We start from the raw sequence: 15,587 nt of genomic DNA, 5'->3' as shown, positions 1-15,587 counted from the left end.
TATGTTTTAACATTTGAAAAGATGTCACATTGAGGAGGAAGCAAGCTTGTTTTCTTATACGCTGGATACCACCTGAACCTTAGGGAGAATTTCCTGTTAGGGATTCATCTTCTTCAGAAGAGGAAGGGGAGCAGGAAAGTGTTCATGAATCAGAGGGTGGGTTGGAATCTGAGGAGGAGATTTTGCAAGTACCCACATTTCAGGATAGGTGAAAGGAAACAGCAGAGACGTCGTTCAGCTAGAATAGCTGCCAGAAATGCAGCTAATTAGGAAGTGCCCTAGCAGCTGTGAGAGGACCCAGGGCTATAAAGCAGAAGAAGGTGCAGCCAGCTCTTGCTGGTAACAAACTGACTCTTCGCTCCCCTTGTGCCTGCTCCAAGTCTGCATCTGAGAAACTGCTCCTAAGGATTTATTGCTGCTTCTTTGTCTGAAGTAAGACTGCTATTTGATTTGGGAATTTAATAGAGACTAAGAACTGTGTTTACCCTAAGACTTCCTTGCATCCTTTTGCATTATTCCACTGAGTGTGCTGTACTTTATGTTTTGCCGAAGTAAAGCAGTTTTCATTTACTTACCACAGTGTTTTAAGGCTGTTCTCGAAAGACAAAACAGGACACTTCCAAACAATTAGAGTGGTTCCACTGTTGAATATGACCCCTCAGAGTATGGAGGAAAAGTAAGCTTTGATTTTCTTCAGAGATGCAGAGAAATTATTTTATCATAGCTAGATAACAATCTGTTGTAACTGATTTCTACCTAGTGGATTTTTCATCTAAACGTGTTGTTTCTAAATAGTTTCTCTATGCTACATTACAGTAAGTAATACAACTTTTCTTCCTGGGTTATAAATGTTATTTCCTAATTGGTTCTATCATAAAAACATGGGAAAAAGTTTATTAAAATGCAAATACAGTGTTCCCTCAATACTTTGCGGTTCACTTTTCACAGATTTGCTGTTTTGCGGTTTTTTAATAAACTCTAAAAGAATATTATGAATCATAAACATTTACGATTTACAGCCTAAGGAAGGGAGGAAGGAGAAGCCAAAGGGAGAGAAAAGGAGCCCAAGCGGCAATGGGAGGAGAAGGAGGTGATTTATCAACACACTATTGATGGTTAAAAACCTAAAATAGTGTATAACTATACTAAAATAATGTATAAATATTAAATTAAATATAGTGTCCCTACTTCGCGGATTTTCACTTATTGCGGGTGGTGCTGGAACGTAACCCCCACGATATGTGAGGGAACTCTGTACTTTTGGGAGAGACATCCTGCAGCATATTTTGCTGTAGTTTTTCAAAGAATATCTCGTTGAGTTTCTGGAGTATAGCAAATACTTTCAAACCAGGAACAGCATCTTTTTTTCAAATTTTGTTACAAAGTGTTATCCATTTTCCAAAACAAGTCTTGGTTTGTGATGCCAATTAAGATAATAATACATGTTTGTACCTTTTACATTTCCATTCCCTCTCACCTCACTAATGATACCTACCCTTGAAAAATATGTCAAGTCAGATATTACCTAGGGTACATCTACACTGTAGCATTAATGCAGCTTGACACCACTTTAACTGCCATGGCTCCATGTAATGGAATCATGGAAGTTGTATTTTTGTGAGGTGCTAGTACTCTTTGGCAGAGAAGGCTAAAAACCTTGAAAACCATGTCTAAATACCCTCAAGGCACTCGATTCCATGTGATATTGGGAGCAAAGCTGTGTTAGCCCTAGTCATACTTGGATGGGAGATTATTGATGAATACCAGTTGCTGTGGGTTATATTTCAGAGGAAGAAACTGGCAAATCCACTTCTATCCTTTGCCTAAGAAAATCCCAAAGGTTATCAATCTTTTCCAGGTTACAATCTTATTGTTTCCTGCTGCATCCCCCTCGATGGATTGTCACCTTGTTGTGGTGAGGGGGCTTGCATAACCACCGAAGTCATGTATTCCCAGGAGGGGCCGCAGGGGAGGATCCAGACCAAGTACAATCTGAAAATCCAAAGACCTTAACGTCAGAGCAGGTGGAAGATAACATGATACACGTTACAACAACTGTGAAGGTGGAAGAAGGCTGCAACAGATTGAAAAGCCACAGTTGTCGTGTTTGTTGTGGTAGTGTCTGAGCGGTTAGACTCAATTTAACCCTCTCTGGGGGAGATACCACCAAAAATCAGCAGAGTAGCAAAAGCAAAGTTTTCAAATGCAGCAATTACTTACACAGGGTGAGCAAGAGAAGCCTTGGACCATTTAGGATTGCAATAGACTGCAGAGTCTCAGTAAAAGTTCAAAAAGTATTTATTCAGGTAAAAAGAACTCCATTGTAGATAGAAAGGCTTGGGAGCTGTCTAGTCTACTCTAGGCTGGTTTCTAAGGAAAAATAAGAAAGGAAAAATTACAAACATCTAAAGAGTTACATCTTGCCAGGAGAGACAGCAAGATGCTTCTTGTTAGCTAGAAGAAGAAAGGGAGAAGACTGAACCAAAATGGTTCTAACCTCATGGTCCAGTTTATTGGGGCCATAAAACAATCTGACCAATGAGAGGTTAGTGTCCCTAGAGATTCACATCTCTACTAACTTCAAAGTAAGGGATGTGAGGTAAACAGGATAGAGTGAAACACAGTAAAACCTATCTAGGCATGCTTTGGAAACAGGGAAAGGATTCCCTCAATCTAACTCTATCATCTATTTGACTACATTTAGACTTGAGTAGTCCAGGATGATTCCCAACAGTGTTAACCATATCACTGGATGTGCGCCTCACTTTGTGAAGATTGTGTGTTGATCGGCTGTGCACCAACCTCCACACATTAAAAAAAACTCATGCACACATGTCTTCCAAGAAAGCAAACCTTAAAAACTGTGGCATAGACACCAAGAACTGGGAAGCCCTGGCCCTTGAGTGCTCTAGCTGGAGGTCAGCTGTGACCAGCAGTGCTGTGTAATTTGAAGAGGATGAATGGAGGGCGAGAGGGAGAAACGTGCCAAGAGAAAGGCGAGTCAAGTCAACCCTAATCAGGACCGCCTTTCATCTAGAAACTGTTATCCTCACTGTGGAAGAACATGTGGGTCAAGATAGGGCTCTATAGTCACTAACGCACCAGGACACTAGACTTGGAAGGTCATCATACTCGGGCAATGAGGGATCACCTAAGTAAAAATAAGCATGTCTATATTATTATGGAAATGAAGATGTTCATCCAGTGAGAAGAATTCACATTGAGTTCAATGTTGCAGAAACTAAACGGGTTGAATTCCTGCTCAGACATGGAAACTCACTTGGTGACCTTGGGCAAGTCACCATCAGCTTCAGAGGAAGGCTTGTTTCACCAGGGCTGGATCTACTCTGCCATATAATTCAGTTTCTGAATCCAGATTATCTGCTTTGCACTGGATTATATGAGTCTACACTGCTATATAAACCATGTAGATGGGGCCTACGATTGCAGAAAGATTGATTGGGATTCACATTGAGGTCTTAAGCATACACAATGGCACATCACCCAGTTGGTTGTACATTGTTAGTATTTAGCAGAAGGGTGCTGAATGTGTAACTACATGAGGATAGATTTACACTTTTCAGATATGATGTAGGATCTTGGCCTTGTGGTGCGGTGTGTGTGTGTGTGTATGTATATATGCGTGTATGTATGTGTGTATGTGTATGTATGTGGAGCCCCAGTGGCGAAGTGTGTTAAAGCACTGAGCTGCTGAACTTGCAGACCGAAAGGTGCCAGGTTCAAACCCCGGGAACGGCGTGAGCAGCGGCTGTTAGCTCCAGCTTCTGCCAACTTAGCAGTCTGAAAACATGCCAATGTGAGTAGATCAATAGGTACCGCTCCGGTGGGAAGGTAACGGCGCTCCATGCAGTCATGCCAGCCACATGACCTTGGAGGTGTCTACAGACAACGCTGGCTCTTCGGCTTAGAAATGGAGATGAGCACCAACCCCCAGGGACAGATATGACTGGACTTAACGTCAGGGGAAACCTTTTATATGGGTCTACACTGCTATATAAACCATGTAGATGGAGCCTAGGATTGGAAAAAGAGTGACTGGGATTCACATTGAAGTCCTAAGCATACACAATGGCACATAACCCAGTTGGTTGTACATTGTTAGTCTTCAGCAGAAAGGTGCTGAAACTCGATGAATGTGTAACTACACGAGGATAGATTCACACTTTTCAGAAATGATGTAGGATCTTGGCCTTGTGGTGCGGTGTGTGTGTGTGTGTGTGTGTGTGTGTGTGTATGTATGTATGTATATGTGTGTGTATGTATGTATGTGAAGGGTGGGTAGCTTTCTAGCAAAGACCTTGACCAAGGACTAAGCTTGGGGAAAACTTCAAATCCTGTTTTATTAAACGATCCCCATTTTTGCTAACATATACATAAAGCAGGCACCAAATAAACAGTCCCGTTGAACATCTGCTTTCGCCTAAATATAAAAAGCAGTTGACTTTTTACCCTCTCTCCCCTTTCACTACTGACAATAATTTATCCTGTTGGTCAGATGGAATAAGACTTGCCTCCCCTTGCCATCAAAACCAGATGCAAAGCGTGTGTGTGTTGGGTTTGCATTGTGCAGGTGTTCCCCCAGCTGGGAAATATGGACGCTTGCCATCCAGCAGAGATGATGGTTTTTGATCGAAATGCGAGGGCGTTAGAAGTAATTCGACGAAGGGCCGGCTGAGTCCCTGGTGGGCCCCCATATGTGTAGCATACGCTCAAGGAAACAGCTGTTCTGTATTTTAGCCGAAGAGTTATAAAGTTAGAAACGTGGTTGGCCTTTTCCAAACATAAGCAACAGCCCGCTGCCATGGAGACCGATTTCAACAGTAAACTCCTGTTTTTCAAGACTTCCAAATATAATAATCCCACCGGACTCATGTTCAGGTGGTCTCGGAGAAGTGAATTAACTTGGTTACTATGTCCACGAGAGCCTTGTTTGTTCAAGAGTTCCATATTTACTGAGAACGGTCCACGTTTCTGGGACGATGCTGCCTTTTACAACTCATCCTACTTTAAGGACTGTCATTCTGCGAATGGGACAAAGTAAACAGAGCCAAGTGGAAAGAGACACTGGTCCGCTGGGCTGGACACAATCGACTCCATTAACCCTCATGCACCATTATAACAAAACAAAACAAAAATTTGCCTTATATGAGTCATGAGGGATTTTCTGACCCCAGTGTTTAAGATTAGGGCATACTGCACGCTTGATAGCCAAGATCCTACAAAGTAGCATAAATTGTCACACAAGGAGATATGCCTTCATTTTGAGATGCAACTCTTGTTTGGAAGGGCAATGTTGTGTCAAATGCAACCACCAAATGTGCATGCGAATCCATGCGCAATGCATACTTCCTTCAGCTGAATGGCCCTGCTTGACTATTCCTGTAAGGGAACGCATCTATGTCTATGGGTTCATTTACACCAGTGGTTCTCAGCCTGTGGATCCCGTGGGGTTTTGGCCTTCAACTCCGAGAAATCCCAACAGCTGGTAAACTGGCTGGGATTTCTGGGAGTTGTAGGCCAAAACACCTGGGGACACACAGATTGAGAACCACTGATCTACATGGTAGAAGTGATGCAGTTTTGCATGGTTCAATGCAATGGATGTATTGAAGTTATATTTTTACATTTTGAATCTACTCTGCTAAAGAATGGTGCCTCACCAAACTACAATTCCCAGGATTCCATAAAGTTGACCCATGGCAATTCAAGTGGCATCAAAGTACATTGATTTGACAGTGATAAACAGAAAAGCACTCTAAATCCTAAATATATAGTAAAGGTAAAGGTTTCCCCTGATGTTAAGTCCAGTCATGTCTGACTCTGGGGGTTGGTGCTCATCTCCATTTCTAAGCCGAAGAGCCGGCGTTGTCTGTAGACACCTCCAAGGTCACGTGGCCGGCATGAAAGGGAGAAACGTGCCAAAAGGAAAGCACACCAAGCCAACCCTGACCAGGAGTGTCTTCCACCTCGAAACTGATGCCCTCACTGTGGAAGAACATAAGGATCAAGAACAAGGCTCTACAGTCACCTAAGTACCCACCGCCAAGACTTCACCTGGAAGGCCCTCATATGTAAGTAAATAAAAGAGTTCTTCAAATATATGTCTTTAAGGCAGAAGCATCCAACCATAGCCATCCAGATGTTGTTGGACTGAGTCTAATTCAAGCAACAGCTGGAGGGCTGCAATCGGTCACAATGGCTTTAAAGGATGTTTCTGAACCACAGCTTCCAGCATTCATCACCGTTGGTTATGTTGGTAAGAGATGCTGGGGTTTGCAGTCAACATCTGGAAGAATACATAATTCCTAACCTCTGATTTTAATTATAAAGCCTTGTTTGCTCTTCTGAAAATGATAAGACAACTAGCTTGATTAGTCTTTTTAATGAGGACAGTTCTGCAGGGGAAATTCCTGATTTTTCTAGATGGTGCAGTAGCTGTGTGAAAGGAGATGGGGAAAATGCAGGTCATCCCAATGTCACGATATTGGATAAGTTGAATTAGATGCAAAAGGAAGAAGATGGAGAAATGCAAGATAGAGATGCCATTTTCGATGCCAGCCAATTTTTTGGTAAGATGCAATTCCAACTTCTAATAGTTATAATTCCAGGGCCCCAATTCACTCGGTTCCCCGTGTAATTAAGGCTTGAGGGTCTGTCAACATGACACTGAGTCACGGCTGTACTAAAACAATGGCTTATTGATTACTTGAAGGTGTTGCGTGGAAGGCAGCAATAAAACCTAAAGGCAAAGGCCACCCAAAGGATTGTAGCCAATTTCATCTTTCACCTTTGTTCAAGGAAAGTGCCGACACTTTCTCAGGCAAAGAAGATCATTTTCCTTCTCATTACACTGAATGCACTGAAGGTAAGAATCTTATGTGTGGTCAATGCTTTTGCAGAACAACATGCTTTGCATGTAAACAAATGCGGATAACTGTGGTCATCCAGAGGTTAGTTGAGGGCAACAGGCATGTATATTCCCGGCATGGTGAAGGATGCTAGAAGTTGCAATCCAATATCTGGAGGGATAGAGTTGCTTGATGTAAAAAGTCCCAGGTTCAATCAATTGCAGCTCAATCTAGAGCAGTAGTTCCCAACCTTTGGTACTCCAAAAGAGATTCTGCCTAAACCAGTGTTTCTCACCTGTGGGTCCCCAGGTGTTTTGGGCTACAACTCCCAGAAATCCCAGCGTTTACCAGCTGTTAGGATTTCTGGGAGTTGAAGGCCAAAACATCTGGAGGCTGACAGGTTGAGAACCACTAAACATTAGGAAGAACTTCTCATTGGTAAGAACTGCCTTGAAGGGTGATGGAGTCTTCTTTATGAAGGTTTGGAAGGAAGGCTGGGTGGCCATCTTTTGGGGGTATTTTGATCCTGTGTTTCTTCCTGGCAGAATGGGGTTGGATTGGATGGCCCTTGGGGTCTCTTCCAACTCTGATTTAAATTCCTGACAGTTGGCCAAGATGATAGAGCAGTGGTTCTCAACCTGTGAGTCTGCAGGTGTTTTGGCCTACAACTCCCAGAAATCCCAGCTGTTAACATTTCTGGGAGTTGAAGACCAAAACATTTGGGGACCCACAGCTTGAGAACCACTGCGATAGAAACTTCTGGGATTTCAAGTCCAAAACACTTGGGAGATAAAAGGCTGGGAACCACTGAAAAAGACTGAAATAAAAAGTTGATGGAAATGTTGATGGGTAAATAAAACAGATAGTACTGAGTTAGATGGACAACATACTGACTGGTATAAGGCTCACACCTACATTGTGTTTGTGCAAGTTGATGATGTGTATTTCAATTTTTTTTACATGAACAATGTTCTGTCTTTGAGTTATGGTTAGATGCACTGTTGGTGCAAATGCATGAGTTTATTTGAAATTCATGTTGAGGCATACCACCTGGCGCCTTTGAGCTGTCCACTTAAAATAACTCGCAAGACCAAACAAGTCCACTAAAACAGGTATATTCATTTATTTATTTATTTTTAAAAAAATTGTACACCAAAGAGTTATCCATTATGATTTTAGATAAGAAACACATTTTACATATTACAAAAGAATGCCTTTCGTTCTGGCCTGAGTCCTACCAATTTCTTTTTGCTTTAATGAACACTGTACATTTGGACTCACAAATCTGAGTTACAGGACAGATATATAGGATGAGTAAGTCAATGCCGTATTGTAGAAAGCTTAACAAAAGGAAGGCAACTCTTGGATTGCAATTTTTGAAAACACACACATCTAAGCCAAAAGTGATTATTTTTTTGAAAAAGGGAACAACTTACAAGCAGCTGTTATTTAGATCTGGGACACTTAGTATGCTAACATATATTTACCCCCGCCTTTGCTCAGGCATTAGTAAGATTGTTCTCTGCAACAAACTCATACAGAAATATTTCTCCAAATGAGGTTTTCTTTCCCACTGGGAGCTTCACTCATTGTTGGCAAAGTTTTCTCCTTGTGTCCCACTTTTCTCGGAAAAGATAAAATGTTGATGAGTGGTATGCTTAAGGAGAAAAGATCTGGACCTCAAGAAACGCCCTGCGCAAACCCTTTTCTCTTTATGATGCTCATTAATCCTAAGTATTAGTTCTCAGAAAATGCAACGCAAGAAGAAATACGCATCTAAAGAATGCATTCTTCTCAAAACCACATTGCATCCATCCTTATAAAGTACTTAATAAAAAAGGACAACAACAACAACAACAAAGGGATATACTTTATTGCTAGTAAAATTCCCTTCATTGAGACAGGCACCGTTGGTGGAGAGAAAGATTGTATGTATATATTTCATATTGCAAGGTCCCTTATGAAAGACCCAAAGGAGGAGATATTGCTCATTGTGTGAAATATGTGAGACTGAAAATTGTGGACTATTTTCTTGCCACTCAGCCAATATTTACAGAACTTTTGCACATTTTCTGGGACGTTTTGTGAAAATGTAACATTCTTACATTGTGCATAAAAAATAGGTGCATGAAACACATTTTCCTTTTTGTATTTCTTTGCTATTTCTCTTAATGATTAAAAATAACTTGTTTTTTTTTTTACATGCAAAAGGAAAAGATCTCACAGCAGTTGATAATTTTTCAGGAGATCCTTTCTTGTGAGAACCTTATTTGCATCCTTATTCCAAGGGGACTTTCCATGGGAAGAAAAGACAACATTTCACCTATATGGAAGAAAAAACTGATTCCAACACATGAGAGGATTTTGGACTGTGTGTTGTCGAAGGCTTTCATGGCCGGAATCACTGGGGTGCTGTGAGTTTTCCGAGCTGTATGGCCATATTCCAGAAGCATTCTCTCCTGACATTTCACCAATATCTAGGCAGGCATTCTCAGATGTTGTGAGATTTGTTGGAAACTAGACAAGTGGGGTTTAGATATCTGTGGAATGTCCAGGGTGGGAGAAAGAACTCTTGTCTGTTTGAGGCAAGTGTAAATATTGCAAATGTTGATATGGGTGAAACGTCAGGAGCGAATGCTGCTGGAACATGGCCATACAGCCTGGAAAACAATGGGTTAAATCCTTGTGCCAACAGGACTGCTGACTTGAAGATAGGATTGCTGACCTGAAGGTTGCCGGTTCAAATCTGGGGAGAGTGCGGATGAACTCCCTCTGTCAGCTCTAGCTCCTCATGTGGGGACATGAGAGAAGCTTCCCACAAGGATGGTAAAAACATCCATTTTTTTTCCAAAACATTTGGGTGTCCCCTGGGCAACATCCTTGCAGATGGCCAATTATCTCACACCAGAAGTGACTTGCAGTTTCTCAAGCTGCTCCTGACACGGGGGGAAAAAAAGACTGGAAAACTCACAGCAACCCAGATTTTGGGCTAGTTGGCAATGTGGGCTTTGGTCTTTAATGCATAGTCAAATTGAAGAATTTGTCCATGCAGAGCACAGAACTGTGTGGGGTGCATCCAAGAATGTCACGGGACAGACGGCTGCTTATCTGCTACTGCTGAGATCCCAGGTTGTTTCTAGGACACGGAAAAATGATGGGATGAAGAAAACTGCCTTTGGCACATCTACATCCTCTGATGCTGGTGGCTGAACCTAAGCCACACAGTCCAGCCAGTATTAAGCAGATTTAAACCACACTTCATTCATTTAGTAACAGTAGACATAAATAGTGGTTCTCCTAAGGTGGCTGTGTTCCAGTGCAACTGTTAAGACTCTTATGCTTACTGGTTGTGACTTTATAAAGGCATATGCAGAAGAATGAAGGCATACAGTGGGTCTATACCAGGCATGTGCAAACCTCGCCCCTCTGGGCATTTTTGGACTTCAACTCCCATAATTCCTAACAGCTGGTAGGCTGTTAGGAATGGTGGGAGTTGAAGTCCAAAACACCAGGAGGGGCCAAGTTTGCCTATGCCTGGTCTATACTGACTTGCTTCCTGGGGACAATTCAGCATGAAATTCAGACCATCCCAACTTGGTTAAAGCTGTGTTGAGGTGGCCTTGTCCTGTGTTACTCCCAGATTAATTTGTGTGAAGTCTGGCCTACACGGAGCTGATTCAGGGCCATTCTGCAGTTAGTGGTCACTGTAGATGTCCCCATGGATTGGTTTCCACTACTGAAATATTTTGGGGCAGACTAAGTCATCTGAGCCCCAATGACCTGTCTCAGCATTCACGAGAAATCAATGAATAATGTATTGTCGAAAGCTTTCAAGTCTGGAATCACTGGGGTGTTGCATGGTTTCTGGGCTGTATAGCCGTATTCTAGTAGCATTTCTCCTGATGTTTTGCCTGCATCTGTGGCTGGAATCTTTCTCTGAAGATGCCAGCCACAGATGCAGGTGTAACGTCAGGAGTAAATGCTGCTAGAACACGGCCATACAACCCGGAAACCACACAACACACTATTTATCAATGGATAACTGTGGGTACTCTGTTAAACATACACACACACACACTGCCACACACATCTTGAATTGCTCAAATTGTAAAACTATTAGATGTTCAAACTGTTTGGAAATGGCACATCAAACAAGTTTTCTGCTCATCCCTTGCACAATCACATCAGACATCAGTTCTGTTTTTATCTTCACACTATTCTAGGGGAGTGAATGAAATTCCGCTCTTAATCTCTGGACTCAATCTCTGTGTGTTTCGTGGAAGATGTGAGTAGGACATGGCCACAATCTGTCACTTTTCAGATGTGCAGGACTATAATTCCCATAGCGCCTAAGTGTGATAGGAGTTGATACGCCAACAGACCTGAAAGGTAATTATGGTCGGCCTTCCACATTTATAGGTTTAACTTTTGCATATTTCATTAATATGTTCTCTCTAGGATATTCTAGGTTCTCAAGGGTAACTCTGTGGTCAGTATCTGCTAGATGTTGACCACAGAGATTCCTGGAGATAATATCTCTTTAGGGATGTCTAGGTCCCACAGGACAATTCTATGATCAATGTTTCACACATGTTAATCACATAGTTATACTGGAGGACCTAGCAATTTCTAGAGAAATGATTTCTCAGATTAAAAAACCACACTTAAAAATTATGGTTTCTCCACTTTTGTGGGAATCATGTGCCTTTAATGGCCACAATCTTGGAGGGCCTACTGTTGAGCACTATTGTAGATTCCCAAACAAATTCATATAGAAATGTACCATCAGTGGCTGTGGTAGCAGCTGTCATGTCGGAGGCCTTATATTTCTCAATACTAATCGTTGAGGATACACATTTTTATGTATTTGTATTCTGCTTGTGGATTTCCCAATGGAAATTTGGTTGGCTTCTCTTGGAACAGAATAGTGGTCTGCCTTTGGTCTAATCTAGGAGAGTTCTTATTTGATTATGTCTCATGGGATTCGAAATCTTGAATGATTGTGGTGCACTGAGCCTTTTTATGTAGAGTTGATGACTCTGTTCAGAACTTTTGCTAAACATTGGGACATTCTGGACTAGAGACACAGAATCTGATCCTGGTCTCTCCTACCTTGTATCCTTCTTGTGTTGTGAAAACACAACTACAGTAAGGCCCCCAGAACCCATATCTGCATTGTTCATTTGCTGGTGCCTAGGGGAAAATGATGTCTTGCTAGATTCTCCAGGTGATTCTATAGTATGCTTTCCCTAGATGTTACCATAAATGTATATAGGAGGACCTAGCAAATTCCTAAAGAGAATAGCTCTCTAGGAATCACTCAATCAAGCATGGGCAAACTTTGGCTCTCCAGACTTTTTGGACTTCCAACAACCCAAATTCCTAAAAGCTTACCGGCTGTTAGGAATAGTAGGAGTTAAAGTCCAAAACATCTAGAGGGACAATGTCTGCCCATGCCTGCTCTAGATCCTCCAACAACAATCCTATGGTAAGCTGGAACTGGAAGACAGGAATGCATCCCCTATGAATATTGGCTCTTGTATTGCAATGGAAATAGGTGATTAATACCAGTATCACCAGAAAAGGGGAGAAATGCAAACCTTTAAATGGAAAGTGGCAATGCCCTGATTATACTTCAGAAAACATAACTACTTTTGAATTATAAGCACGACAGCATGGCTACAAGGATTGATTTTCTTAATAAAGTTTTTCCTTTAAAAAACACACCATGTAAAATCTATAAATAAAGTTGTAAGTGCTTCATTTAAGAGAATATTTCTTTGGCTGCTCTGGGTGCTTGGGAATTACTTAACTGCCACGGCTAAAATGGATGGGGTCCCACAATGAGCGTTAACCTGAGCACGGAACTCGACCGGTAGTTCATACTGTTGACCGTCACCAACTCCAAATCGATGATATGTTCCCGGGGTCCTTTTAATGGCTTGACCAATACAAGCATTGCGCTAACCGGACTTGTTTGCTGAAAGAAACATCAGAGATAATGTTGTCACCAAAGCGTTTGGTTATAAGCATCTCTCTTCAAGAAATATATTTTCTGGGACGACCTGAATTTTAGTGGTTGTAACTATTCCTATGAAAATTCTTCCCTTTTTTGGTGGCGTTATCTAGGGATTTGATTTGAAAATCAGATCTCTAGATAACTCCACCAGAAAAGAGGAATCCCTAGATAATTTCTTGCCTATAAAACCTCCAGAATACAGTAGTAAAAACTAAGACTGGATCTACATTGCTAAATAATAATAATAATAATTATTATAATGATGCAGTGGGAGCCAACCTGGAGGTCAAAAGAACATAAGTGGGTTGTATATACACCTTTGTATGTTCTGTATGTAACATGCTTTTATGTATGTTTCGTGACAAGGCATGGTTCACTTGCATGGTAGCCATTCTGTGATAAATCCCATAATACGTAGTATTCTAAATGTGGCCACCAACTTTGCCCTCACTAGAAAACACTTCTTCTTCTTCACTGATGATTCCAAAATGACTTGCTGTACCTGATTTCCACCAAGCTTGTAAAGAAAAGAGAGGCAAACAAAATACGAGAAATACTCACTCTCAGAAAATAGTCTCCGTTCTCATTTCCAGATTTAATCCGGAACGTGTTAATTGTATTGGGGAAAATCTGGGTGGCCTGGATTTGGAAGATATCGGATGGCACAGTTCTCTCGGAGCGGATGCTCATGTATTTGTGTACAATGGAGTATGGCAGGTCTCGACAAAGGGTGTTGGACACTGGGCAAACACAGCGACTGAAAAACAAACCACAGCGACTGAAAAACACATTCCCTCCTTTGCAAAAAAGGCATTCACTTTTGAATTTTGGAAACAAGGCTTGCTTAGGATCTGTTGGCGGTTTCCCTTACTTTTCGGACGCAAGAACGTAAGGCTCTTGACATGGATTCCTTGGATAGCAGCGATATCCGCCGTGATAATTGGAGCATATTTCATCTTCTCGGCATTCGTTGCCCACCTCACATTCATTTATATCTGCATTAGGAAAGAAGAATGGTTGAAAGTTGAGCTGATGGTGTCTCTGAACTAGAATATCTCGGATACAGCTTTATTCTTGAATATCCCACAGAGTCCGTATCTACATTGCCCTATAATGCAGTTTGAAACTGCATTATATGATAAGTATAGTTTGCTATGGAGCCCCTGGTGGCACAGTGAGCTGCTGAACTTGCTGACAAAAAGGTCGGCAGTTCAAATCTGGGGAGTGGAGTGAGCTCCCACTGTTAGCCCCAGCTTCTGCCAACCTAGCAGTTCGAAACATACAAATGTGAGTACATCAATAGGTACCACTCTGGCGGGAAGGTAATAGAGCTCCATGCAGTCATGCTAGCCACATGACCTTGGAGTTGTCTACGGACAACGTTGGCTCTTTGGCTTAGAAATGGAGATGAGCACCAATCCCCAGAGTTGAACACAACTAGACTTAATGTCAAAGGAAAACCTTAACCTTTACTTATAGTTTCCTATAATGCAGCTTAACTGCACCAAACTGCATTACCTGAGTCTACACTGACCATATAATTCAGTTTTAAACTGCATTATACATTAGGGTAAATGGGGTCAGAGCTTGGGTGTTAATATTTGGACTACAGCTCCCAGACTCCCCATACTAATATGTTCACTATATTTTCTTAGAGATTCTTGGAGTCACAATTCAAACCCTTGACTCCAAGGTATTATTTTGCCCCCAATTTGACCTGTCAGAACTCAATGATTTAGTTAAAAAAATGAATAAAATAGATCTCATGAATGTGAATCCCACTCAACAACATGGCTGGCTGAAGATTTTTTAACACTTATGGCAAGGAACAAAATGACATCTTCCTTATTTTATATAAGATCCTATAGACTGGCCATTTAATTGTACTTCAGCAGGGATGATAGGGGAGTGTTGTCCTAGTTCAGGTTTTTGGCACACACTCCTGAGCTGTTGCTAGGAAGGGAGCAATTCACTCTAAGCTCTCCAAGTTTTTGCTGTAATTTCAATGTCTGCAACTTCCTCCTGCATTTAATCTTAAGATTTCGACCCTGCAAACTCCATGGCTCTAATGGCATAAACAAACATCTCTCTTCCTCTGGTTTCCTTTTTTGCTAGAGAGAGATGGAGGTCTTGAAAGCATCCATATTTTTGAAATAATTGAGTTGGTCTTACTCTACAAATATTCATCAAATATAGGTGCCATATTTCTTTGATTCTAAGATGCCATCAATTGTAAGACGCAAATTAATTTCAGTACCACTAACTTAATAAAGCTTTATTTATATATAAAGAAGCATCTGCGATTTTAAGATTCACCCTGTTTTTATTTATGTATATATGGATGAAAAAATGCATATTGGAATCAAAGAAATCGTATTTCAATACAGATTTTGGAATTGTGACAAATATGAAGTGTAGTATGCTTTATACTGATTTTATTGTTAGTTTTAAGATTGCAGGAATGCATGCCTTACCAGAAGGATACTTACCTTGACAATTTCTTCCTCTCACTAACTGGTATCCATCCGGACACAGGCAAGAGAACCTCCCTGGTTCATTAACACATTCATACTGGCACATGAAGTTGGAAGCTCTGCATTCGTCGATATCTGAAAAACAGTTGCACAGTTTGAAAAAGACCCAAGGTGTAGATGTTGATGTGATGGGGCAATAGAAATGATTTTCCATTGCCCCATCAC

At 41.3% G+C, this 15,587-nt stretch overlaps 1 protein-coding gene across 2 annotated transcripts in view; it reads right to left on the bottom strand.

The window, feature by feature from the left end:
* Positions 1-7,968: 7,968 nt before the first annotated feature.
* efemp1 (EGF containing fibulin extracellular matrix protein 1) overlaps positions 7,969-15,587 on the bottom strand; it is a 67,067-nt gene continuing 59,448 nt past the window's right edge. For both annotated transcript variants that reach the window (XM_008102729.3, XM_008102728.3), the window contains 4 exons: positions 15,378-15,497; positions 13,760-13,883; positions 13,450-13,645; positions 7,969-12,849 (listed from right to left, as the gene is read on the bottom strand). In XM_008102729.3, the coding sequence (XP_008100936.1) occupies positions 12,691-12,849; positions 13,450-13,645; positions 13,760-13,883; positions 15,378-15,497 (599 nt within the window). In that variant the 3' untranslated portion in view covers positions 7,969-12,690. The remainder of the gene's footprint in view (positions 12,850-13,449; positions 13,646-13,759; positions 13,884-15,377; positions 15,498-15,587) is intronic.

Source organism: Anolis carolinensis, chromosome 1 (assembly GCF_035594765.1).
Source record: "Anolis carolinensis isolate JA03-04 chromosome 1, rAnoCar3.1.pri, whole genome shotgun sequence".
Classification (NCBI taxonomy): domain Eukaryota; kingdom Metazoa; phylum Chordata; class Lepidosauria; order Squamata; family Dactyloidae; genus Anolis; species Anolis carolinensis.
Note: the sequence above shows the minus strand (reverse complement) of the source record. Positions and strands in the feature narration are given on the sequence as shown.